The sequence below is a fragment of the Panthera onca genome, chromosome C2 (genome assembly GCF_046562875.1).
Source record: "Panthera onca isolate mPanOnc1 chromosome C2, mPanOnc1 haplotype 2, whole genome shotgun sequence".
Lineage (NCBI taxonomy): Eukaryota > Metazoa > Chordata > Mammalia > Carnivora > Felidae > Panthera > Panthera onca.
Genome location: NC_138347.1, coordinates 81397916 through 81423971, shown reverse-complemented (window position 1 = coordinate 81423971; position 26056 = coordinate 81397916). Strand labels below are relative to the sequence as shown.

The window sequence follows — 26056 nt, the reverse complement described above, 5'->3', positions numbered from 1 at the left end:
TTTTTTTGACTTTATAGAGACGCAAAAGCCATACATTCAGTAGAAACCATATCTCAAATTTTGAATCCCAGGCCAGTGATGTGAGGTACCATACTGTCTCATGATGCCGGGCAGGGGCAGCAAACCACAGCTCCCAGCCAGCCACACGATCACAGGGTACACAACTGATACATGACAACCCTTCCATACCCAAAGAGCCATTCTGGTTTTCAGTTTCAGTACAGGATTCATTACATTACAAGAGATAGTTCACACTTCATTATAAAATAGGCTTTGTGTGAGATGGTTTTGCCCAGCTGTAGGGTAATGTAAGTGTTCTAAGCACGTTTAAGGTAGGCTATGCTGCGATGTGGGTTAGGTAGGTTAGGTGTCGTAAACGCATTTTGAACTTACAGTATTTTCAGTTTACAATGGGATTACTAGGATGCAACCCTGTCGTAAGTCCAGGAAGATCTGTAATTAAATATGCAACCCCAGAAGTAAGTGCTCAGTAAAGAACACCTCAGTACGTATTTATCGATAAATTGAGGACATGAAACACTTTGTACCCAAATTAGGAACGGATCAAGGGCACCAGTGTTCAGGCTGTGTGGAATGTGTGGCCAGCATGGAGTTCTGCTGTCGGCTGGGTCTTAGGAGACACCTGATATTAAATGGCTAAAAAGCTGCTACAGAGAAACAGGGTCTGGTGTGTGGGCCAAGATGGGGCAAACAGAAGAGGAAAAAATCTAAGGTAGTCTAGGCCCTCTAGTCTAGAAGTTTCCTCTGCATGTGAAAAATGAAAGGTTCAATGGTTTTGTGGTTCTGTTTTGAGCAGCAAACTTCCTAAGGCAGGAATTAAGTAGAAGTTTGACTGCAGCTTGACCCTGTGTGAACAAGTTTCCCCCATCCTAGAGATGATGAGGCAGCCTCCAGAGGCACATTCTATCTTGCCAACCCCTCCCAGGTCTTGGTTGGGGATGGGGTGGGGAAGAGGAGGAGACACAGCTGGAGTCAGAGCCCTCTTGATTCAGAAGTCAGCTGAAGAAGAATAAAGGGTTGCTTTTGTTTAATTTCCAGTGAATTTAGTTGGGTCAGGGACAGCCAGAAATGAGGGGGCTGGGGCAGGTACTCTGGTGTGTGCAGAAAGAATTCCACCTTGAAAGACTAGGACTTGGGCTCTAGTTCCAGATCCACCAATTTGTGTGACCCATTGGGCAGGTCCATTAATCTCTCTGGGTCTCATTTTCCTAATCCATAAGGTTTCTTCTTGGCATTCTCAGGGGGGAGCCGCTAGGCTCACCAGTGCAGTGCTTCTCAAACTTCAACACACACATGATCACCAAAGGTTCTTGTGGAAACCCAGATTCGGCTCCAGCAGGTCTGGCCTAGGACCCGAGAGTCTACATTTCTGACACTGTCGGGTGATGCCCTTGCTGCCGGTTGTGGACCATATGAGGTTCTAGTGCAGAAATTGGGCAAATCCAGCCCGATGCTAGTTTGTGTAAAAAAAGTTGTATTGCAGCACGGCCACGTCCATTCATTTGTGTATTGTCCATGGCTGCTTTCACACTAAGTGGACAGAGTCAGATAGTTGCATCAGAGACCTTATGGCCCACAAAGCCTAACTATTTTAATAGTTACTATGTGACCCTTTACAGGAAAAGTTTGCCGATCCCTGCTCTAGTGTACTGGGAACTGGCCCGTGTGAGCTAAAGGACCTGCACTTCAGTATGGGTTTGGCCAAGGGCAAGCCACTTTACCTTGCTGGTCCTCACTTTCCTTATCTAGAGGGCACAATGATCTCTAGATTTCTAAGAGACCTGGGATTCTGGGATTTCAATGCTACATAGAAAACATTCTAGTTTCTATAGAAACGGGCTTCTGAGAACTAGGCTGTGTGGCCTTCATTTGGAAGCTGCAAAAAAGCATACCTGGTCCACCCCGCAGATCCCCCAGACAGCCCTGCCAGGTGCCCTGAGAGCCACACCTCATGTAGGGTCAGCGGGGAACAGACAGGGGCCTGGAGAAGGGAAGAGCGAGGATTGGGAGGTGGACCCCCCCACCCCCAGCCTCCTGTACAGGCTGATGCTGGCACAGGGGCCCTGGAACATCGTGCCCTAGCACCCACCACACACCCAAATTCCACTTTGCTGAGGGATCAACTCAAACACTAACTCACCACTCCAGGTGCCCCTGACCCTGGGTGCTTCCAGTCAACTAATATTAACTAAGACCTTTTGAGGTCTCAGAGACTTTGTCAGGCACAAGAATGTAGAAGGAATTGCGACATCTGGAGCTGAAGAGCTCACGGTCAGGTGGCAGACACCATGTAAGGAGAGAATTGTAGGAGAGTTCCACAATCAGCTGTGAAGAGAAATGCGTGACTCTGGGTCTCCAGCTTGGGCCACAGGTGATGCCATTAACAAGGCAAGGAACATGGACAGGGGGCAGCAGGCTTTCAGAGAGATGGAAGGGTGTATAAAGAGGGAGAAGATAACACCTCATTTGGGGCATATTGATTCCGATGTGGACACCTGAAGGACTGAAGGACAATGCTGTAATTTCCTGTGAAAGGCAAAGCAGAGTTTCTCTGTAGGCCTGCAACGGGTTAAGAGGAATGACATGTATGTTGCCATGGTTACTTCCCAGCGCTGAGGGGAGTCCCACTACACACCCAAGTACCCCCGGCTCTTTAGGGATAACTCGCCTTGCTCTACCTCAGCCCCCAGGAGAGACCTTAGCCAGAAAGACCTCTGTGAAATGCACACTTGCTGGAAACATTTCTACTTTCTCTTAACCCCAGTGAGCAGTAAGTGGCTGACTACCGCTCATTATGACTATCTTTCCGGTCAGAGCTCCACCAAATTGGAAAATTGGGAACCTCCAACTCTGGACAGCTCCTGAACCCCACAGGCCACTTTCTGTCATGGTTTCATACAAGTGAAAAGGACGTGCTGAGAAACAAAGAACTCACAAGCTCACAATTATTTTCTTGGCTCATCTGAGCTCCGGCTCCTCACCTGGGAATGTGAGTCTGAGATGGCTGGCTGACGGCCCATGCCATCGCTTTGAGATTTAGGGGATGGTCCACACATCAGTGAAAATCTACACGGGCACAGCGTGGAGGCAGAGAGAACGATGTGTGCCTGTAAAGTAGTAGGGTCAACCAAAGTGACCCTTCCCAGGCAAGACCTCTGCATCTGGGCAGATCTATGATGAGGCACTTGCCAGGAGGGGGCCTGTGTGTTGCCTGCTCAGTTGGTTTGAATGAGGCATATCCGTGAGCTACACTGGCTGGCTGGTCTCGCTGGGGTTTGGGGTAGACATGTGACTCTCCTTCTTGGCATTTATCTCGGATCCTAATCACGTGCCTGTGGATTATTTTATTGAGGCCTGGCTCCCATACTCCCTAAGGGCTATAGGGACTGTGTCTGTTTTTGCTCATCATTGTTCCCTGGTGCCTGGCACTTGATAGGTACTCCGTAAGTGTGTGCTGAATAAATGATAGAAAGCCTGTCTCCACTGCTGGAAAACTGACGTGAAAGTCTGAGGAGATTTGCCCTCTCCGTTTGGAACCTTGTCTAGGATACCCTGTGTGCAGTTCAAGTGGGATGCACTAAGAAATCTCTGAGAAAAATGTTGTTTTAATATCAGATAGACAGAGGAGCGTAGGTGTGGGTGATACAGCCTGAAGGCTATTGCTGGTTTAAGGCTAAAGGTTGGATTGGGGCAGACGTGAAGCTCAGTGAAGAATTGGGAGAAAATGTGTAGGAAGTCCCCTCATTCGTATATAGGGTGGGGCTAGAGGGAAACAATGGTGGAGCTCCCCAGGGCTTTGCACGGACTGATCCAGCTTTGTGTCATGCCCTTGGTGCTTCACCTGGATTCAAGACTTGGCACCCTTGTCTTTATCTTGATTCACTGGAGAGCCAACTCAGGGGTGACTTCCACACTGGAAGTAATAGCCATATGAACTCAAGCACAGTGCCAACAAATAACCCTAGAGTTATAGGTTGTCAGAGCCACAGGTAATTGAAAGATAATCTAGACCTCATTTCTGAAGCAGAGGTTAATAGAGTGAAGCTCTAAATCTGGCCCCTTTCTTATCACATACTAAATATTTATCACCCTCCATTTATCACTTAACAATAATTCTGATTACTATTGATCAAATGCTCACCATGTTCCAGGCATTCTCCTAAATGCTCTACATGGATGATCTCATTTAACTCTCAAAACAATGCTGAGGGAGAGAGACTGTAATTGTGTCCACTTTGTATGGATTGAAATGGAGGCTTGGAGAGGTTAAATGACTTAACCAATGTCACATGGCTGATGGTGGGAAGGCCTGGGTCTTTCAACTTCTAGTTCAATGTTTAGTCCCTTATCCTACCTACACTGACTCCAAGTCCTCAAGATATATCTGAATTACTTATTTGCAGATCGCTTGCACATCTTACTTATTAACTGAGTTTCTAATGGTATCATGAGATGAAACTCTCAGCTTCACAAATACTCACATATAACTCTTTAAAATACATTCCTTTTTTTTTTCCCTCCAAGATTGTCTATTAAGTGCCTGTTCCTGTCCAGCTCCAGAATCTACTGCCTGCTGTGCTGGCAGACCAAAGGCAAGATTCCTTCCCCTTCTTCCCTACTCCCTCCCTCCAAAAAGCATTTCTGTAGAACAATGTGAGCCAGGTAGGTAGGATGTTAGGCTTTGAAGGGAACATAAAGATGAAGACCACATGCTCACCATTTTCCAGGCACTTGCAAGAGAAAGAAATGACAAGGCAACCCATAATCAGAGTACTGTCAAGACAGGAAGCTTAAGTGCTCTAGGAATTCAGAGGCTGGATTCACTTCCAGAGGTGCCACCAGAAAAGAGGCAGCCTTTGACACAGGCCTTAAAGGAGGAGCAGAATTTCCACAAGTATCTGTGGAGCTTTTCCTTGGACTGGCATATAAACATTTCCTGTTTTCTCAGTGCCTGGCTTGTACAATACACACAGTAGGACCTCAGAGAAATTTTCTGGTTGGACACTAGCCATTTGGGGCTAGCTAGGAATCATGGTCTTGGTTCTGATGCTACCACTGAACATAAATTGTATAAGTCCTACCCCTTCTCTGGGTCTTTGTTTTTCCCCAGCTATGAAATAGGGATGTGGAAGGGAGTGGGTATGACCTTACTCATGGGTTCTGGTTAGGATCACAATAAGCTAATATATGCAAAACTATTTGCAAGCCAAAATGAAAGATTTGACAAATGGAGGAGACTCTCTGTCACTATTCTTATTGGTGTTATAAAAACTAAAAAGAACCGATGTCCATGTACTGCTTATTATCCAACAACTTTTTTTTTTTGGACTAACTACACTGGGTCAAGCAGTGGGGATACAAAGAGGAAATAACAGCCAGCCTCCATGTTTGGAACATGAAAGGTCTAGGAGATGCTGGTACAGTTGATGGTATAAGTTTAATGTGCTAGGACAAAGGCTGGGCTGGACTTTGGCAGGAGCTCTGCTCCTTTTTAGTGATAGTAAAGGTAGATGGCAATGCTAAAGATAAGAACTTCAAAATCAGAAATTCAACTGGTATGCTCCAGAATAAAACTAGGATTAAGGGTGAGGGAATTTCTTTTTAAGAGCTTCTACTATGTTCCAGACACTTTCACATCTATTATCCTCATGACAAGTTAGGTATTTTTATGCCCATTTTACAGATGAGGAAGCTGAGACTCAAGGAAGTTGGGTTTATAAAACCAGAAAGTGTAAAGCCTAAATGTAAACCCAAGTCATTCAATTGCAAGCTTGGTGATTTTCCCAGGACTCATTGTGTTCTAAACTATGCAATGTTTTCATAGAACTCATCCCATGCTCATCTTGAATGACCTTATTTCTTGGATTACTTTTCTAAGGAGAAAGACTGATCTGTGATGACAGAGGTTTGACAGTAACCTCTTCTACTGTCATTTCCTCTTACACCTCCTAAGATAAGTTGCTTCCCTCTGATTGCGCTTTCCTGACTTTTTCTTCACCTCCAATCCCAATGAAATTGCCAAGGAGTAAAGAATCCCAGCAAATGAACAGCCTATATAGAGAGATACTTGCCTTCTCAGCGGCTGGCCTATAAAATGTGAAACAAAACACACTGAAAGATGAAAGGAACCTGCCATACAATTTCGCTCAAAGAGCCCACCTAGACCACAACCTGTCCATTCCTTAATTTTGCAAAGCCGTGAAGAACCCATGATCTATAGGAGTCTATGTGCTTGTCACACTTGTCCATTTTACAGATAACAAACTGAAACCCACAAGAGTGAAAGACCTGCCCAACGTCACACACTAGTGAGAGGCAGAGTATGGATTGGAACCCAGGTCTCTTGACTCTCAGGCCGATGCTTTTCTACTAAAATAGGTCGTCTCTTTAGCTTCCTGCCCCCTCCCCCCATTTAACATCTCAACGTAAATGAGATCATGGCCCTTTCAAAAGGAAGCTCAATGCTGCTGTCTCTGTAAAGCCCAGAAGCCAGGCTCCCCTTTGGACTCTGCTCTGATCAGCTTATGTCTTCATCTAAAGAACAGGAAGTAGCTTCAGTTTTAGCTCTGATAGCACATTCTGGGGGTGGGAAAAGGGGATTTGGGGAAGAGAGTTCCTGTAGATGATGGTCAAGAGCAATCAGCAGACACATTACCCTTGCTTAAAGGGGAAGATACACGATCATATATGTAAGGAGAAGATAAGGGTTTTATCTTTGAGTCCTAAGCAGAACACATCCTCAGCAAGAGCTTCCCCATGCCGTGGATGGGGGTAAGGGGAGGATTCTCCCACGATTCTGTTCTAATGGAACGGGTTGTCAGGGTGGGAGTTAGGGTATGAGCACCAGGGTGGGAAAGTCTGCATAAACTTTCTATAACCTCCAGTGCTTCCCCCACCCTCTGCCAGCACCCACAACTTCCCCTGCCAAGGGAGGAAGGAGGAACACATTATTCAGTTTAATAATTTATACAAATTGAAAAGTTTACTGGGTAAAATAAAGGGGACTTAGGAGAGCAACGGAGAAATTAAAATTCCTGAGTCCTCTCTCAAAGGGTGGAGGTGTGGAGATGATACCCCTTGACGACCTTGACTTGGAATATAACAATCTGATTGTGTAACAGATGGGTCCCAAATAAGCAAGTAACTCCTCCCTTTGTTGGTCAGCCAAGTTTTGTCTCCTATGGTAAGATCACATCCAATCTGAGCATTTGCAGCCTGGGACATCAAAGAACACAGACCCAGATCCACGGATACTTTGTCTATGTTAGTGGTTCTCAAATCTGGCAGCCCATCAGAATTGTCTGGGGTGCTCATTACAAATTTAGATTCCCAGGAACCAACACAGAGACTATTGGGTAGATCTGGGCTAGGGCCCAGGCATCTTCATTTTCAACAAGCAGGCCTGGTCTAAGAACCAATGATCTGGTTCGACCCCATTCATTTAGCTACCAAAATTTTACATGAGATGCTGGTTTTACAGCAAAGAAAGCTGAGATGCCAAAAATAGGTTAGTGCCAGTACTTGGACTGGAACCCAGTCTCCTGGCTCTTGATGTGGTATCTCTGTCAACACCTTCACACATGGCTTTCCTCCCTCAGCTCACCAGTCCATTGAGAACCCCTGAGGATCAGGGTGGCCATTCATCCAATCCATAGAAGATTCAGAGCTGCTCAGGTACTCTGATTGAGTTCCTACCTGGTTCATTGGTGGAAATGGCTGGTAAGGGGTAGGGATATATATCCTGGTGGGTTAATAGGGGAAGGTCCAGCTGATGGCTTCTAAGGCATCTGACCATTGCTCTGGTCAGAAAGAACAGTCAGTCCATAGAAGCAACCTGCTGCATCAGAGGAGCCAGGGGGGCTGGGCTGACGGGGGAGAGTAGTGGCAGATGAAGTCGCTGAGGTAACATGAGGCCTGACCATCTAGGGCCCTTTAGGCCACATATAGATCTCTGGCTTTTGCTCTGAGCCACTGCAGGATTTTGAGCCAGAGAATGGCATAATCTGACATATTTTCCCAGGGGTACTCTGATGCAATAGTGAGAACAGACTCTACAGGGACGGGGTAGAAGCAAGGAATCCAGTTAGGGGGATTTGTAGTGATCCAGGGGACAGCAGATGGTGGCTCAGATCAAGGTGGCAGAAATGCAGTGGTGAGAAGCGACGGGACCCTGGATGTTTTTTAAAAGTAGAGCTAACAGGTTTTCTGATAGACTAGATATGAGATGTGAGATAAAAGGGTGCCGAGTGTTTCCGCTCGAGCAATGGGCAGGCTGGAGTTAACATCAACAGAAATGGAGAAGTCTCTGGGTGGAGAAGTTTTGTGGGAGGGACATCAGGAGTTCAGTTTTAGATATGCTGAGTCACTGACACTCACGTGGTATTTAAATAAAGTCTCACGCCTGGATGAGGTCATCAAGAGACTGAGTACAGACAGAAAAGAGGGTTGAGTCCCTTGCCTGTGGACTGCCGGCACCAAGAGGTTAGAGAGATGGGGAATCAGAGAAAGAGACTGAAAAGGGGTAACCAGTGGGGTAGCTGGAAAACAGGAAGATGTGGAATCCTGGAAGCCAAGTGAACAGTATTTTCAGGAACAAGGAGAGATTGGGTCAAATGCTGCTGATGAGTGAAGTAAGATCAAGTTTGAGAAGTGACCATTGGGTTTAGTTATGCGAGGACACGGGTAACCTAGAGAGCAGCATTTGACTCCTGACCTCACAGATCCCCAGTTTGATCACTGACTGTCATTTAGGGATCCCTTATTGTTATCTTCTCTTCTCAATTAGGTGGTAGATTTTGCAACAACAGGGATAAGTCAGCATGGCCCCAAATGGGTCCTTGTTGGGCTGTAGGACCTTCTAGAGCCTGCTGTTGGTCCTGATACAGTTTGCTAATAGGCCCACCTGAATACTCCTCTCACTGGGACACTGACCTAGAGCAATTTTCCTCATGCCTTGCTTACCTTGGATGCAGAATTTCAGTTCCTTGGGGTCAGTGACGACTTTCCTGCTTTCCCGTATTACAGCCCGGTTCTTCTTGGTTTCTCCCCAGAGATTGGTGCCTCCGTACATGCTGGGAATGTTGAGAATGGCAATGCCTTCAAGGAAGATGTTGCTCAGGTCTACCCCAACCCCGTCACACTGAGGGACAGAGAGAAAAGGTCACTTGTTAGTGTTCTCAGTGTATCCCAACCCAAGGCTGTGTGTGTGTGTGTGTGTGTGTGTGTGTGTGTGTGTGTGTGTCTCTGTGTGTGTATGTGTGTGTGTGTATGTGTGTGTGTGTGTACATGTGTGTGTATGCACATGCGCATGTGTGGTGGGGGCTCTCGTGAAGGGCGTGACAGGCCCTCAGCTACCTGCCTGCCTCTGTCAGATGCTGAATCCTGGGCAAAGCTGACGAGCCCTAATGCTTTGGCCACTGTAGTGGACTGGGGGAGATGCGATCCTGGTCGGCTCTGAGGACTAGAAGGGCCCAGAGGTCCTCCATAGATCTAGGGGGGCTTCAGGGATGATTCACAAGAAAACTGCAAACCTGTTCTCATTATCATCTCATTATCATCAATTCTGTCTTTGCATAACCACTGTGAAGATATGGTGGGACGCTGAGCCCAGAACCTTAATGCACAGTAGATTTTCAACAAAGGACAGAGAAATTCACCTCACCCCCTCCCTTTTTATCCCCCCTGTGAGAAGCACAAGACTTTAAGACTTGGAAGGCTTTCAGATACAGCATGGAGAATAAATACAGTCAACGGTATTGTAATAGCACTGTATGGTGACAGATGGTAGCTATGTTTGTGATGAACACAGCGTAAGGTACAGAGTTGTTGAATCACTATGTTGTACACCTGAAAATAATGTAACACTGTGTGTCAACCACACTTCAATAACAAAGGAAAAAAGATCTGGAAGCCTTTCAGAATTCGCCTGTCTCCTGTATCTGCATTTTAAGTGCAATTTTGGCATATGTGCTTGCTGACGCAGCAGAGTTTCTCTATCCAATCTCCACCACCCTCATCCCCCGCCAGGTACAAAAGGCCAGAAGGCTTGAATCTGCCTGTCTCACATATCTATAATCAGTCTACTTTTGGCATACTGTTTACCAATGCAGCAAGAAATATATTAGCTCTGATCTTTGTTCCTCAGGATTGGAGGTAGTTTACTTCATTTACAGAAGGAAAAAAAACTAGACCCATAGAGGTGAGCTAAGTTATTCAAGGTTGTACAGCTGATGATATAAAAAAGCAGGGCTTCAAAGTTAGGGAATTTGACTGTAAAGCCCAAGGTCTTTATCTTACTTATTGTGAGGCAGGAAAAATGCAAAGTATGCAATAAAAATCCACTGTCTTTGAGGTTACCTACAAATCTAAACTTCCAGAGATTTCTCAACAGAGGAGGAACAGGAAGGCTTGGCTTGTTGCCATTTACATTTGCTTACCTCCTGATTTCTTCAAAACTCTAATTTATGGCACCCTATCATCTCCATGGCTTGTCCCCCAACTATGAAATGGAATGCAGTGAGCTTCTTTGGTAATCAGAAACTCACTTCTTCGCTGGGAAATTCTGATTATTTGAAAGGTTGCTTCGTTATGTTGAACCAGATTCTCTTCCTGCTTCTACCTATTGGTCCTATTCTCCCTGCTAAAGCCAGACAGATTGACCCTCCTTTCTCCTCCATGGGGACAGCCCACCAAATACAAGATGACAATCATCACCATCACTGTTCATACGTACTAAGCACTGCCATATGCCAGGTTAAGCTTTCGTACACATCTCACGTATTACCTTAATAATCTTGGCTATCCCCTGTTTATATGTGTGGAAATGGAGACAAACAAGTGGTTAAGTAACTTGCCCAAAGTCACACAACGTACAAATGTAAGCACATAGATTTGATGGCAGGCAGTCAGAGGCTAAGTCCTAAGGGCTCCACCATTAAGTTGTGCACCCTCTGGGTTGAACACTGTCAACTCTCTCAGCCCCTCCTGTGGGCTTTGGTTTTCAGACTCTCCCCATCCTGGTTGCCCCATTCTGCACAGACTGTTGTTTGCCACCCTCCTATTCTGTATGTCCTCCAACACTGAAAAATAACACCAACCACAAGATCTGATGGCACAGGAGGCCATGGCAGGATCACTTCCTGGGGCTGGGTTCCTCTAACACTATCATTTCCCAGAAATGAGATACTGAGGGAAGCCCAGGTAAGGGTGCAACACATGTCCCTCTTTATCATTATCCTTATGGTGAAATATGACCACAGTTGCACTAGCTCTTTTGTTAGCAGCTAGATGACAGCAGAATCACTTCAGCTTGAATGGTGGTTGTCTCAGACACTCGGACCCTCATCCCATTATCTACTTCTCAGCCAGCTCTTCCCTATTGTGAACGTGTATAGGTATTTTTTGGTAAGTTTATTTATTTATTTTGGGAAATAGTTGGGGGGGGGGGGAGGCGGCGGGAGGAGAGGGGGAGAGAGAGAGAGAGAGAGAGAGAGAGAGAGAGAGAATCCAAGCAGTCTCCATGCTGTCAGTGCAGAGCCCGATGCAGGGCTCAATCTCATGAACTGTGAGATCATGACCTGAGCTGAAACCAAGAGTCAGATGCTTAACCAACTGAGGCACCCTGTGCCCCATGTAGGTATTTTTAAAAATAACTTAGACATAGGGCTTTATATTGATGTCAATCAATTTCATCTGGTTCTTAGCCTAAGCCCCCTCTGTCCATCTTGTTTATTTTAAATCCTTATTCTATGACCCCTTGCCATAGCCTTTGTATCATTTGGGGGTTAAGTCATTAAAACATGTATGTAAAGGGCAAAAGCAGGGACCAAGCCCTCTCTCTGGTCAGTTTAAGACAGCAGACACTGCTTAAACAGCCCACGAGGTGTGGCTGCCCTACCGGGGCTACATCCTCTGGACTGTCAGTCTATTTTTCATTACAATGTAGAATCATGGATATTAAAAATGAGAATGCTTTAAAAGAACATGTCCCATCTTTCATAAATGAGGGCCAGAGAAGTTTAGGAACTTGCCTGTGGTCACTCAACTTACTAATGGTGGAGCCAGATTAGTATCTAGGTCTCCAGACCTCAATCCTGTATTTTCTCCATGAAAGCATAAGACTGTGCTGAGATCCAATGGCATTTCCTAAATGACCACCCTACAACCTCTACCAGAAAAGGAATAAGAGGACGCATATTAAATCACTAATACCTGTGTGCAAAGGGCAAAGAGTTGGTTAATAATTTATTCCAGAAACTTGCCAGGGACTGGCATGTCTCCTTTTCTACTTTTCTGAAAACTGGGACATCTGTCCATTTGCCTCTCATTGGATCAATCCCATTCTGTTTTCTAGATTTGTCAAAGTGGCCCCTGAATGACGTGTATGTAGGTTTGTCCAGCAACTTGGATTCCAGTGTATGTATTTTCCAAGGCCAGTTAGTTCTCTACTGCTCTGTGTTGGGCTGTGGTATCCACCTTTAGCATCTGGCCTTCCATTTTTTGTTAGGGCTACTCTCTCTTGAAAAAGATAAAAACTCTTTTGGAGGCAAAGTCCTAATGAGCTATCCTTTCCATGTTCTTTTTTGCTTCAAACATCATCTAACATTCTGCTTGGCCTCCAACTTCAAGTTGAGTTGCTTTTGTGCATTCACACCTGGCTGCATGCCCACACTTTGCTTTTGCACGTATGTGTACAGTCCCCTGAAAGCATCGGCTCAACCCAGTGCTCCCTGTGACTGTCATGGTTATTTTTACAACTCTTTTCCTTTTTCTTCCCAATAGAATTAATGAATTGTTCAAAATTTATTTTGGAATATCCTCTATTCCTTCCATCCTTTACACACACACACACACACACACACACACACACGTATATATATATATGGATATTAAAAAGTATGTGTGTGTGTATATATATATATATATATATATATATATATATATATATATACATACATACTCTGCACCCAACTGTGTCTTCCTATATCCATAACACCTCTGAGACAAAACGGCCACTTTCCTTCTTGGCTATAGTTACTTCCACATCATCTCAATCTACTTTTTGTTGGTTAAAATGTCCCTTCCCTTCCAGAGGTGATAATAATAGTATTAGCAGCTTATGTTTGGCAAGAGCTTCCTTGTGCACTGTGCTGGTCCCTCCCCTGCAGTCTCTCTCGAGACCCTCAGGGGCACCACTGCTACCCCCAAATGCCAGGGCCTTAAAGGAGGTAAGGTGCTTGCTCAAATCTACACAACTTGCCCCTCTATAGGCTGGCAGAGCTAGGATGCAAACCCAGGCAGTCAGATGCTATATCCCACTCTGGAGACGAAAGAGTCAATGAGGCAAATCGGGACTTTTGCTGATGCTAGACTTATAGCAAAATTAAACTCCAGCTGTTGTCTGAATAATTGAAATCTTCCCACCACTAAGTCTTGCAGAGTACTTAGAGCAGTGCCCGGCACATCGATGTTGGATACCAGCATTAGTTCTTGCCTCTGTGCCAGCTTTGTTAAAAAAAAAAAAAAAAAGTATACCACTAGCACAGCCCTTGGCACATCGTATTCCAGAGTCATCTTTTTTTCCCTACTGCAGTTCTAAGTGTACCCTGTCCCCTCCATCGCCAGCCATAACCAGCTAGAAAGGTTAGCTATTAACTTGGTAAGTTGCTAACCTGTCTCCAGAAGAGCAAACAGTCCTCCCTCTGCTTTCTGATAGATTGCCCCCTTCCCCCATTATGTCTTGGGTCATGGGCAGACCGGGGCAAATAGAAGAGATGGGAGGAGCCTAGGGGCTGTTGGACAGTAGGTGCCCCCACCTTTGGAATGCACCTATTTGAAAAGTGAGAGGCAATGCAGTGTCTTGGAAAGAGCTCGCCTGGCCTTGAAGACAAAGAGATAATGGATTTAAATCTTGGCTCTGACTCTGGCGGCTGTGTGATCTCGCGATGGTTCCTTAACCTCTTGGAGCTTTAGTCTGTCATCTGTAAAATGGGGGTGGGGTGGTGGAGTAACTCTCACTTTAAGGGTTTGGTTGGTCTCTGGAAGGCAGTAGCATTCCATAACTGTCTACGTTGTTATTACAGTTAATAACAATATTAACTGTGCCACGAGGCATATTTCAGCCTGAAATCATTGTCCCCCTACCTGAGGCCTTGCTAGAAGAATTTTAATGGCCTCATGGCCCAACCCAAGCTTGTGAGGGCCTTGTCAGCCCATACCTGCATGTCCGTTCTCCGGGGTTCTTGGCCTAGACATCACACATTGATTTCTTTCAGAATCCCAAGCCCATGTAGGTCTTGGGAAAGTGGAAAGCTGCGGTGCCGGATTTGGGAAAGTGGAGCCGAGGGTGGTACACTGTCGGCTTAAATAGAACATCGGCCTGGGGCTGCTCCCGGGCGGGTTCCTGAGCTAAATCCTCCAACCAGTTCCATGACGTCATTGGGCCCCCTCCCCCTGCTCCGGCCCAGGGGATCCAGGGGAGAGCGCAAGGAGGGCGGCGGTCCCTGCGCGCACTTTAGCCTTCCCTAACCTAGGACTGGGCTACCAGGCTCCCCTCCAAGCCGAGGCTGCGCTGAACCCAGGTATTTATAGCCTGCTCTGGGGCCGAAACAGAGAGCTCTTGTCCCCGGCAGCGAGCGCACACACGCCCGAAGTCGTGCGCACAGTCACACTGCGACGGCGGGCAGCCTGGGTCCGAGGCGGCGATGCACGCACGGGGTGGGGCGGGGAGCTTCGAGTCCAGCTCGGCTCCTGCGCCCTTGGAAGCGGTTCAGGAATCTGCCGGAGCCCCGGCCCGGAGCGGTCCGCGCCCGCGCCCGCGCCCGCCTCCTCCCAGGCCGGACTGCGCCGTCCCGCAGCTGTCGGCGACGTTCAACACTGCCTCCCTTGCGAAGACAATACCCACAGTTCTGGTTTCTTTGTGAGCCGGGGTTGGTTTGTTTGGCGGGGGGCTGGCTAGTGCGTAAGCAACCAGAAGACTGGGTTAGGAAGCCGAAGCGCACGCTTCCGTACAAATGCAAGGCACTGCGAATACGTATTCATCTATCCCTCCCAACCGCGCTATGCCCCACTTCCCCCACCCCACCCCCCGGCCTTGATCTCTTGGATCCCTAAAATCCCCATCATTCTGGGCAGAACCAGCACCCGCCAGGATCTCCGTGCGCCCCGAGAGGGGCAGAGAGCCGAGGAGATGAGGGAGGCATTGATGCTTCCCTGCCCTGGCTGAGGGCTTTTCCGCGCCCCAGTGTCTGCCGGCCTCGTTGACCTGAAAAAGGCGGCGGATCTGAACCTCCTCCCTGCTGAGCGAGGCCGCCTCCATTTCAGCCCTGTCGATCCTATTTCTGAAGGTCCTCAGAGAAGGAGATCCCATAATTTACTTGATGACCTGTTTCAGTTTTTAGCAGCTAGGAAATTCTCCCTTCTTCTAACCTCGATTCACGGTGCCACGGATTACGTCGAATTTTTCTGCTTTAGAACGCAGATTGTTTTTGTTTCATCCTCTTGCGGTTGGGCTGTGTCTGTCTGCTCTCTGGAATGACCCCTCCCAGGCCAGATAGGAGAGGTAACCCAGGCCCCAAGGGCTCTGGGGCGTTATGTCCCCGTTAGACTTGACATTCTCTTTCTTGCTTTCCCTGCCACTGCCTTATCTTGATTTGTTCCTCCCATCTTTGAGGACTCCTTCTTAGTCTTTCTTTTTAAATCTTTTTTTATTATGGGTATTTTTAAGTCCTTAGGAAAGTAGAATGAGAAATCCCATGTACCCCAAATGTCACCTTCAGCAATTAGCAACTCACAGTTAATTTCCCCAGTTCATTTCCCCATCTCCATACTGAATTCTTTTATACGAAATTCTTGATAGTCTATCATTTCGTCTATACATACTTCTGTATTATGTTTAATGACGAGTCTTAAAAAAAAAGAATTACCCCAATGTTATCATCACTCTTAAAAAGTAACAATTCCTTAATATCAATAAATCTCCGGTAGTTGTTCAAATTTCCTTGATAATCTCATTGTTAAAAATAATTGGTTTGCTAAAAGGTCTATAGATTTGTTTGATATGTCTCTTAGCTGTCTTTTGATCTATAAATTCCCTGTCCCTTTTTCCTTATATTTTAATATTTATTGAACGAAATGGGTCAGTTGTGCATACAAGTCACTTCAGGATTATTGAAATGTAGATTCTGATTCTGGAGATCTGAGGTAAGGCCTGAGACTGCATCTGTGTGTGCTCCGGGGTGACCCTGATGCTGGTGTGAGGGACCACACTTTGAGAAGTAAGGCTGTAATGTTTCCCAGACTCTGGATTTTGCTGATTGCATATCTGAGATGTCTTTTAAACATATTCTCAGTTTATCTCCTGTATGTCTGTTATATTGGTACTTCTAGGTTTAGAGGCTTGATCAGATTCAAGGTTGACATTTTACATCAAATGTAATCAATTAGTTAAATGTCTAAAGTTTGAGTACAGTTGACACTTGAGTTGACTTTTTGTCAAGACTACTTTATCAATGGGGGTATTTCCTAGTGCATCTCATTAGGAGGTTATAGTTTGCTTGTCTCTCTCTCTCTCTTTTTTTTTTTTTTTTTTTTTGTGATGTTCAGATTTTTAGTGGGTTCCAGTGTGGTCAACCTGAATCCTCCATTATAGAACTCTTAATTACTGGATGATGCTCTTTGTCTAGACCCATTATTATAGTCCCTTAGTGGAAGGATACCCTTGAGGACACCTAGTACCCCTTCTGTGCTTTTCTTTGGGATCTCTACAAATGTCATTTTCTCCATGAATTCTTCACCGTCCACTCTCAAAAAAAGGATCTCTCTCTCTTCCGAATCTGTGTTCTCATGGAATCAAAGTTTTAAAGGGTCATTCAGTCCAACCACTTCATTTTATAGATGAGAAAAATGGAAGTTAAATTGGAATGGCCCAATGTCACATAGCTAATCAGAATCAGCAGATCTGACATTAGACTTTTGGTCATTTGGATTGGCAACCAAGAGGTCATGAGTAATTTTTTAAAGAGCGATTTTGGCAGCTCGATGAGGGCCTAAGCATAGAATCTTAGCATGGTAAAACCAGATGGATATTAGATCTGGTAACCTCTAATTACCAAAATGAGAACAATGAGTCATACAGTTGGTAAGTGACCTTCCTAGATTACACAGCTAACTCTTGTAAGAGCTAGGGTTTAACTGGGGACTGCAGGGTGGGTAGGCATAGTAGTGAGGAAACAGAGTCAGAACAGCCATGTGGTTTGAGGGCAAATGGGGCTGGAGAGAGAAGATGGAATCTAAAGGGTAATATGATTGAGGAGAAGGGTTTTCATGGATGTTTGAGGCAGAGAAGATACTCAATGAATGAATACATGTTGGATAAATGCACAGAGGGAGGAGGACGTTGGGAGTACCTAGGGTAGAAGTAAATGGAGTGGAAAAGAAGTGGCGGACATTGGTCTGAGGAGGATACTGGAGTCCTTTCCTACTCTACTGAGTGAGAAATGGGGGCAGGGGTGTCTTTTGAAGAGTGAAGTAGGGAAGTACCGGGCAATGTCTAGGGAAAACAATATTTCAATTACAGTGGGGAGGAAGAGTGAGGGCTGAGGAAGAGGTGGATGATATCTAGACACACTTAAATAGGTTCTGAAGGGCTGAGAGGAGGATGAGCAGGAGGAGAGGGTGGCCTCACCTGATGCTGGGGCTCTATGTCAGAGCCTCAGATATACACTCAAGGTTGGCTGACATAAAGACCTGACCGAGATCCTCCACCCCCTTTTTTGAGGGAACAGGATGCTGAGGTATTAGGCAAAAAGAAAGCATCTGAACCACCCTGTACAGCCCCAGCCTCCTATAGGGCCCAGGTGAGAATGGGGGTGGTGCTCACTTACAGTGGGAAACATTACTGCGTTGGTAGGTAGGGAGGGTGTTCTCTGTGAATTGCCTTGGCAAGTTGGAATGTAAGTTATACTATGGGGAAGGCTAGGCACAGGTCCAAGGTGTCCTTTGGTTTGAAAAGAGGAAAGTTGCTGAGGAAGAGGGTGAGCTAAATCCTAGAAAAGGCCTGTCATGGTAGCTGAAACTGGTCTGCACATAGGCCACAGAGTTGGGCCTATCTGCTTTTATTTCTGGACTCATTCCCTAAACTGCCAGCCACCTCTTTTAAGCATGTTAAAATCCTACCTTTCCAGCTCAAAACCTATCTCTTCTATAAGGCTTTTCCCAATGCTCTCGGTAGAAACTGATCTTTTCCTTCTCTGAATTTTCATTGCTTTGCTTTTCTCTCAAATGTGGAATGCACATTCTGCTATGCATTATTCGCCTGTCCCCAGGAGACTTTCAGCTCCCAAAGGATAGGGCCCATATGTTACACAGCTCTATGTTTTCCATAGTACCTGGCATGCCTTATCCACATTAGATGTCCAATATAACTATTTGTTAATTGAAAGAAAGAATGCGTGGAGAAATCCCAAAATGGAAAGGTGTTCTTTAAAGAAACCTGACAAGGTTTCTTTCCTTCTAGATGAATTTCCACAACTTCCAAGGATGAATATATGGACCGAATAAAGTAGACATCTGAATGTCCAGGTTAGGGAGAGAGAAGGAAGGTTAATCCAAGTGTGAAAGAAGTAGTCCTCTGATCACAGCTAAGGGAAATCTATAGCTGAACAGCTTGTAACAAGAATAGGGCACATGGGGCCTGATTTACATGAGACATTAAGAAACAGAAGACAAAAGCATTTACTCATCTATCAAGAATGATGAAAACCTACTTACTCTGTGCTAGACCCTGGGGGATGGAGCAGAAATGGGACACAGTCCTTGTCTTCAAGGTGCTCACAGCAGGTCAATGCTAGAGGCAGTAGTGTGCTGCTAAGTGCTTAACAGCAGGATCTCCAGGAGAAAAAAAAAAAAAAAAAAGCAGCAGCAGCTCTGATCGTGGTGTTCATGGTACAAATACTCCCACTATGGCCAGTTTCAAGCTCCCAATGTGACATCACTGAAAGTAGGGTTGGAACTGATGCACCAGCAAGCAAGCTGAGAAGGAAGTAGATATCTACATATCTCCAGGGCCTATGGCCAGAACAGAGACATTTATTGGGAGTGAAAGAAAAGCAGCCAGGGCAAACAATGATGTCTGTTTTCCCCAGAGAAGAACTAAAGAGAATATTTTTAGTGTCAATAAGCTTATGTGTATCCCGAGGGAAGAGAAGGTGATAAATTGAGTGGTGTTACTGAGTGGTGATGGCATTATTGGAAACGTTGTCCAGTACTATCTATGTAAAAAAAAAAATAGCCTGGCATATGGGTAAATCTTACAAGATATGGCTTTCCCTGCACTCAGAGGGGCAGTGTTATGTAATATTAAGGTATATCGTTTATTGAGTAACTGTTATGAGCCAGGCACTTCATATATCTTATGTCTAATCCTTACAACCCTGCAGTGTTGGTATTTGTAGCCTCATTTTTACAGATGAGGAAACATGGACTTAGTGAAACTAAGGAAGGTCCTTCTTTTCCGAATTTATCCAGGTTCATGGTAGCCTTCATGAGCCTGAAGATTCCTGCATGAAATGCAAATAATCAGCTCAAGAAGACAGTCCAACTTAGACACCATGTACCTGATGCCTGTTAACCTTGTGCTTTGTTACCTATGAGACCACTTTTTGAGTATTCTAGATACAAGGGAGTGGAGCCTTCATTTTAAGGAGGCCATTGAAAAAAATGGAGTCAATGGAGAGAAGAGTGGTCAATATAGTCATGGGTCTGTATACTGAGTCACATGAGGAGCGGGGGATGTTTAGCTCGGTGAAAATAATAGATGATGTGGAAGATAGATCTTTAGCCCTATGTGGGGTACTTACATGTTCTGTAACTGGAGCAAGAAGGAATGTTCTATGTGCCGCCAGAGGGCATAAATAGGCCCAGTGGATGGGTGAGGAACTCAGTCATGCATCCCTCAAACACTTATTGTGCACCTGTTTTGTTCCAAGCACTGCGCTAAGCGCTGACAGGGGAAGGATATGGCGATGAACAGGACACACATCCTTGTTCAACACTGGGAAGAACTTTCTGAAAGTCCGAGCTGTCCAGCAATGGAACAGGGTTTTCAGGAAAAGTAGTGAGCTTCCTACCCTTGGAGTACCCAGGAAGAGGCTGGATGTGCACGTATCAGAATGTGCCAGAATGAATCTTTTTGTCGAGTGGTAAATAGGACTAAATCCCCTTCCAGTTTAGAGTCTACGTTCAGCCTTGCTTTGGCAGGCTGGAGCGCTGTACTGAAAATGTGTCATCGTGACCCCCCTCCCACCAGCTTCACCCACCCAGCTGCGTGCTCTGTGTTCTCTGACAGTGAGCTGTGGTGGGCCAGATAGACTGGAAAGTGGCTTCCAACTGTGACAGGGATGATGGAGTTTTGGCGGGTTTGTGTGGGCTCCAGGAATGCAGCATTGAAGCCATGTACACACAACCTGCTTAAGAACATCCCATGGGCAGAAAATGTTTTCTTCCTCTTCAGCCCTCCTCTGTTGCTGTGCCAGGCGGGCACAATGGTGCCTTTGAGAGGGGCAGCTGGAAGGGGGTGTTGGCAGGGAGGCTGGAAGTAGAACATTGCAGCTGGGGGGGGGGTACCAAATTCATTTCCAGGAGCGAGCCTGCGCTGGGTGCCAGTTTCCAAAACAAAACTGCTGTTTCTCAGAGCCCATGGTGGTGGGTTGCCTCAGAGTTGGACAGAAGGCAAAGCCATTTCCTATATACTGCTCCACCCTCCCCAAGTTAAAAAACAAAACAAAACAAAAAACCCCAAAACCGGTGTATTGAGGCATTCTGCTCTGGATGCAGATTAACAGGTTTCGCTGTCTGTCTGTGTTGCTCAGGCCAACTTGGGGTGAATAGAGCTTTCTGAAGGGTCCAGCTTTCTGGCGGACAGGGCAGGGCTGACTGCCATGGAGACAGGCAGGGCTCAGGGGCAGGTAGGCTTCTGGGCCGTAAGAGAGGGCTCCGAATGGAGACCCCTTCTTCTGCCTTTCAGGGTCACTTCCTCTGGTGCCACAGCTGCCTGGCACCATGACTCCCTCATGGGCTCTGCCCACTCACTGTCTTAACTCTCTTCGGTGGGAAAGAAGTGGGAGAACTCTGGCATTTCCTGCCCTGGGTTGACAGTTGTCTCAGACCCTCTGCTACTTTCAGAGGTCCCAGCAACCGCTCAGGGATGGGTGTGGGAGGACTTCCCACTCAAGGCAGTTAGAAGGCCCAAGTGCCAGGCGGCAAGCTCAGCCACCACCCTCTTTGTGTTTCAAATGCAGCAAGGTGGGTCCCTTTTATTTTGGTGGCTTTCAACAAGAGGGTATCGCTGGAGGCTGGTCAAGTGGTCATTTCCGTTAGTGTTTACGCTAATTATGGGACTTTTCACTCTTTGGTTCAATTTTATGATTAATAACTACAGAGCAATGACTTAATTTCAGGCACTGGGCTAGGCCTGGGGATACAGAATGGGTAAGACAGAGTCCTTGCTTCAGACAGCTGACTGCCTAATAGATATGCCAGATCCCGAATGGGAGCTCCACTCTCCAGGCATGTGCATTAGGCGGAAAGCAGAGTGTAATACAGAGGTCATTTCTTCCGGGGAGTGCTGCGGCACTGTGGGGGCTCATCTAATCCTAGAGTTCTTAGTTATCTTTAGGAGACTCAGTTTCCTTGCATAAATAATGGCAATTATATACAACGTGTAGAGTTGTTTTAAGGATTAAATAAGGTGTGTATGAAGATGCCAGGATGGAGCTCGTTGCAAGGGTAAATGATTGCTGATCCTAATGGACTTGAGATATAACATGTATGTGTGCACATGGTATGTATCTGATCCTTTGTTAGATTATATACCCTTCCAGAAAGAGTCACTTCTTCTACCTTCTTAATTCCTCTTCTGTAGAAGACCAGGATCAGCCAATTTATGACCTCCCTAAGACAGATAAGGGCCAACAAGTCATACTTGTATATTCTCTGTCTGTTGTGATATTCTCTGTAATAGTCCCTGTCACATAACCCAGTTGTAGAAGCAGGAAAAGACTGGAATGCTTCTGTTCCCCGAGAACAGGCTCGAGGTTGTTGAATCTCCTGAGTGTGGAGAAGATGATGATTCTTTTCAATATTCTAAAAAGTCTAAGAGAAATGACACATATCCCACTGATAGAAGCTCACAGTTGATCATTACTTAGATGATGCATGTGTTTGTAGATATGGCTTAGGGAAGTTATTCTTTCACTAAGGGACCTTGGTGGTGGAAAAATTAAGCTCACCGGGGCAGAGGTTAGCACAGCCATCTTCCAGGAACCTGTCGCGGGGGTGCCTCCTAACCTGACATACTGCCACCTGACCCCAACCCGGGTCATCTGAGACTGCTGAGGGCCTCATCTAGCCACCGTGCCTTGTATCTCCCACCGCTTTGTGAAAATACGCACATGAGAATTCATCCTTAAAAGTTATCCCAAGGTCCTTGGAAGACACAAAGTATGTGTAGCCAGGAGTCTGCAGACAAAGAAAATCAAAGCAATTCAAAAAGAACAAAGGAAATGGAAAAGAACAAGAGAATAAAAGCATATGGATGAATGGAGGCTTGGAGTGAAATATAGGGTACACATTTGTGGGATGAAAAAGAGGGGTTGTTTAAGAGAGGGAAAAAGTTATGTGGCTGAAACTGCAAGAAAACAGTGGGATTCTGTAAGAGAAAATTGACAGAAATCATTTCTTCTTATTCGGCTGAGAGATTTTAAGGATCAGTGAAGGAAACCTGTGGCCAGCACATGGCTGAAAGAGGCGGAGAGGGAGGATGGAGCTGTGTTGAAAAATGGGTAAAGATGTAAGGAATCAAAGAAACATAGAGGTCGTTCTAGAATCCTGATTTAAAAAAATCTTTTTAATGTTTACTTATTTTTGAGAGAGAGTGCGCAAGAGGAGGAAGGGCAGAGAGAGGAAGACACAGAATCCCAAGCAGGCTCCAGGCTCTGAGCTGTCAGCACACAGCCTGACATGGGGCTCAAACCCACGAACTGCGAGATCATGACCTGAGCCGAAGTCGGACGCTTAACCGACTGAGCCACTCAAGTGCCCCTAGAATCCTGATTTTAAAGAAACGAGAGCTAATATTACTACAGGGTTAAAACATGGCCTGCAGTATAACAGTGCTGAACTGACTGCTGAGATTGTGGGCTGCTTTTCTTTTCTGCTCCTCTATAGTTTAAAGTTCTACCATGAATTTGGGTTGCTTTTACAATCAGGAGAAGAGTTGCCCCTGTAGCAGGAGGGAGCAGGAAGGAACTGAGGTAGGGACACCAGCAGTGTTGAGGACAGGGTGATGGTCAGGAAGCAATGTGAGATGGTCAGAGCTGCCTTGGATGGTCTCACTGTGAGGATGGTGCCGGAGTGATGGAGCCACTGGCCTTGACCAAGGAAGGGAACAGACTAGAAGGAGGATGTCTTGCTAAGGCCCACCGCAGCCGTCCTTTGACTCTAAGGCTTAATGCGTAATCAGGTTACCACCTTTTTATTTTCCAGGAATTCGAAATCCATTTGAATGCTCTTCTCACCTCTCCTTTCCCTGGGAGCATGTTTTCATTTCATCTCCCTTGGATTTACAGCTGGGTCGATGGGCTGAGCGTTTGGCCAGTTCCCACCTTCACTACTCCAAGCTCTGAAGGGCTCTACTCACCCAGACTGAGAAGGTTTCAATGCCAGAAGAGGCCACAGTGCTTGTAGATTTCTTCCCTCTCATTTAAGAGCGTGCGATATTGTAGGTGGATACTGAGGCAGAGTAAGAATGCCCCCAGTCGAAACTTGTGCCACCTAACTGGCCCGGGTGAGCTTGGCCAAGCTACTTAACCTGTAAAGTTCTTGATTTCACTCTTTTGAAAAATAATGGCCCTTGAATGGATTGGAGTAGCTAAAACCTAAAATAACCTGATGCATCATTTATTAACTCCTTTACATGTACATGGCTTGCCAAATGTTAGTTTTAGAATTTAGGATTCTCATAGACAAAGCCCATACCATGATGAGGATCAGCTATCCCTACCACAGTGCCCAGCACACTCCCTTTTGTAAAATTAAATGTTCAAAACTTCAGATGAAATTCGCATAAGACAGAATTAACCATTTTGAAGTGTATAATTCAGTGGCATTTAGTACTTCCACTCACACTGTCTTTTCAAAGTGTTAGAAGAACAGTCACTTGGGTGGGTTCCATTTTGTTGTAATAACGAAATGCTGCACTGCGCCTCCGTGCTTGCTTAGCCTCTTGTGAGCTCACGTGCAGGAAATTCTCTAGGTCTGGGTTCCTGGGTCACGTGATCTACAGATGTGCTTTCAGTTGAGTGTATATTGCTAAACCCCTCTGTCAAATGGTCACCACTTGCATTTCCATGGCGGTGGCTACGGTTCCCATTTCTGCTCCTCCTCCCCATATCTGGGGGCAGGGGCGATGAGGGGGTGGGGTGGGATGGGGTATGGATGCCACAGAACAGGTAAAAATAGCGAACTAGCTCTATCAGCATCAGCATGGAGAGATCTCAGGAACATCATGGTGCATGAAAAAGGCAAGTTGTGGGGCACAAAAGGATTGCGGGGGAACTGAGTTCTATCTGTAATATTTTATTCCTTTGATTAAAACATACTTGAAGGGAATAAAACAAAATACTGACAAATATTTCTAAGTGGGGGGGGGAAATGGGAGTATTTGATATATCATTCCCAAGACTTTGTTGCATTAAAAAAATTCCTCAATTAAACGTTGTGGCGGGGGGGGAGGAGGGGGAACCTGATGTGCGGATTCCCAAAATATACTGGATAACATTTTTTTTGAGCAGCTTCCAAATTTGGATTCACTTTTCCCCATGCAGAAATTCATATTAGTGGAGCCAGCTAGCCTTCCCTTGTGAACATTGTTTTAAAGTAGATAAAATATCAAGGAATTTTGGAAGTTCTTATTTTTAGCCAGGAAAATGAAAAATTTCCACAGCATGTAAAATAAGTGCTCGAGTTGAAGCCTGCCTGGTTGGCTCCACCTAGCTATGATCACGTCTAAGAACCTTTTTCCAAAGCTATTCTGGGCCTGGGGTGGGGGAGGTGACTCACTGGGTCCCTCCCTCACCCCAGCCCCTATCTGTTTATTCAGGTGAAATCAGGTGAAAATGAACCTTAATGGCAGCTTTGGGAGGGAGGGAGAAGTCAGAGACTAAGAGACCCTGAGAGAAGCCTGAGACCAGGGATGATGACAGTCATGTGGGTGACATGCTGGCTTCTTAATTAGCGTCAACCACAATTTACGGAGCACCCATTTTCCAGGAACAACACTAGCGTTCATAGTTGCCAGAAAGGAAGCATTTAGAGCGAGCATTTGCAATATTTGTTATCTTCTTTTTTTGATAAAGGTAAAAATCTCATGCCTACTTTAAAGGCTATCTGAAATGTTAAAATAAATAAAAGCGTATGAATAAAAGGAGATCACACATGCCCCATACTTAGTTGAGAATCTGGGTTCTAAACTGAAGTGCCAGGACTTCCTTGAAAGTCCTGGGTCCTGGGCAAATCTGCATTTGAAGCCTGATCTGACCATACATAAGCTGTAGACCTCAAGGGAGCTCCTTGCCTTCTCTCAGCTTCAATCCCCTACTCTGGAAAGGTGATGACACCTGCCACTTAGGGCTGCTTTGCAGATTCTGTGAGGCAGTTAGTTCCACTGCTAGTTTAAAAAAAAAAAAAAACAACAATCATGAAAACTTTAATCTGGATAACAGCCTTGGGAAGTAGCCTAACCCCTTCCCCCCCATTTTATAGATAAGAATACTGAGGCCCAGACACACCGTTCAGCAAGTTACTTGACCTAATTACAGAGCTGGGCTAACCTCCTGGTCTTGTCTGGGCCAGGCGCCTTTCACTGCACCCGCCCTGGCCGAGTGTCCACGGCTGAGCAGGAGATCTAGCGTTACCTTCTCCCCTGCCTGAGTCTCTGAGCGGCTCAAAACAGCATCTAGAGTGATCTGCCTAATGCGGT

General features: G+C 45.8%; 1 protein-coding gene across 8 annotated transcripts in view; it reads right to left on the bottom strand.

Annotated features, from left to right (window-relative positions):
• The window catches only part of DGKG (diacylglycerol kinase gamma), a 213062-nt gene that overhangs the window by 37417 nt on the left and 149589 nt on the right, over positions 1-26056 (bottom strand). For all 8 annotated transcript variants that reach the window (XM_060639467.2, XM_060639458.1, XM_060639460.1 and 5 more), the window contains one exon: positions 8983-9160. In XM_060639467.2, coding sequence (XP_060495450.1) covers positions 8983-9160 — 178 coding nt within the window. The remainder of the gene's footprint in view (positions 1-8982; positions 9161-26056) is intronic.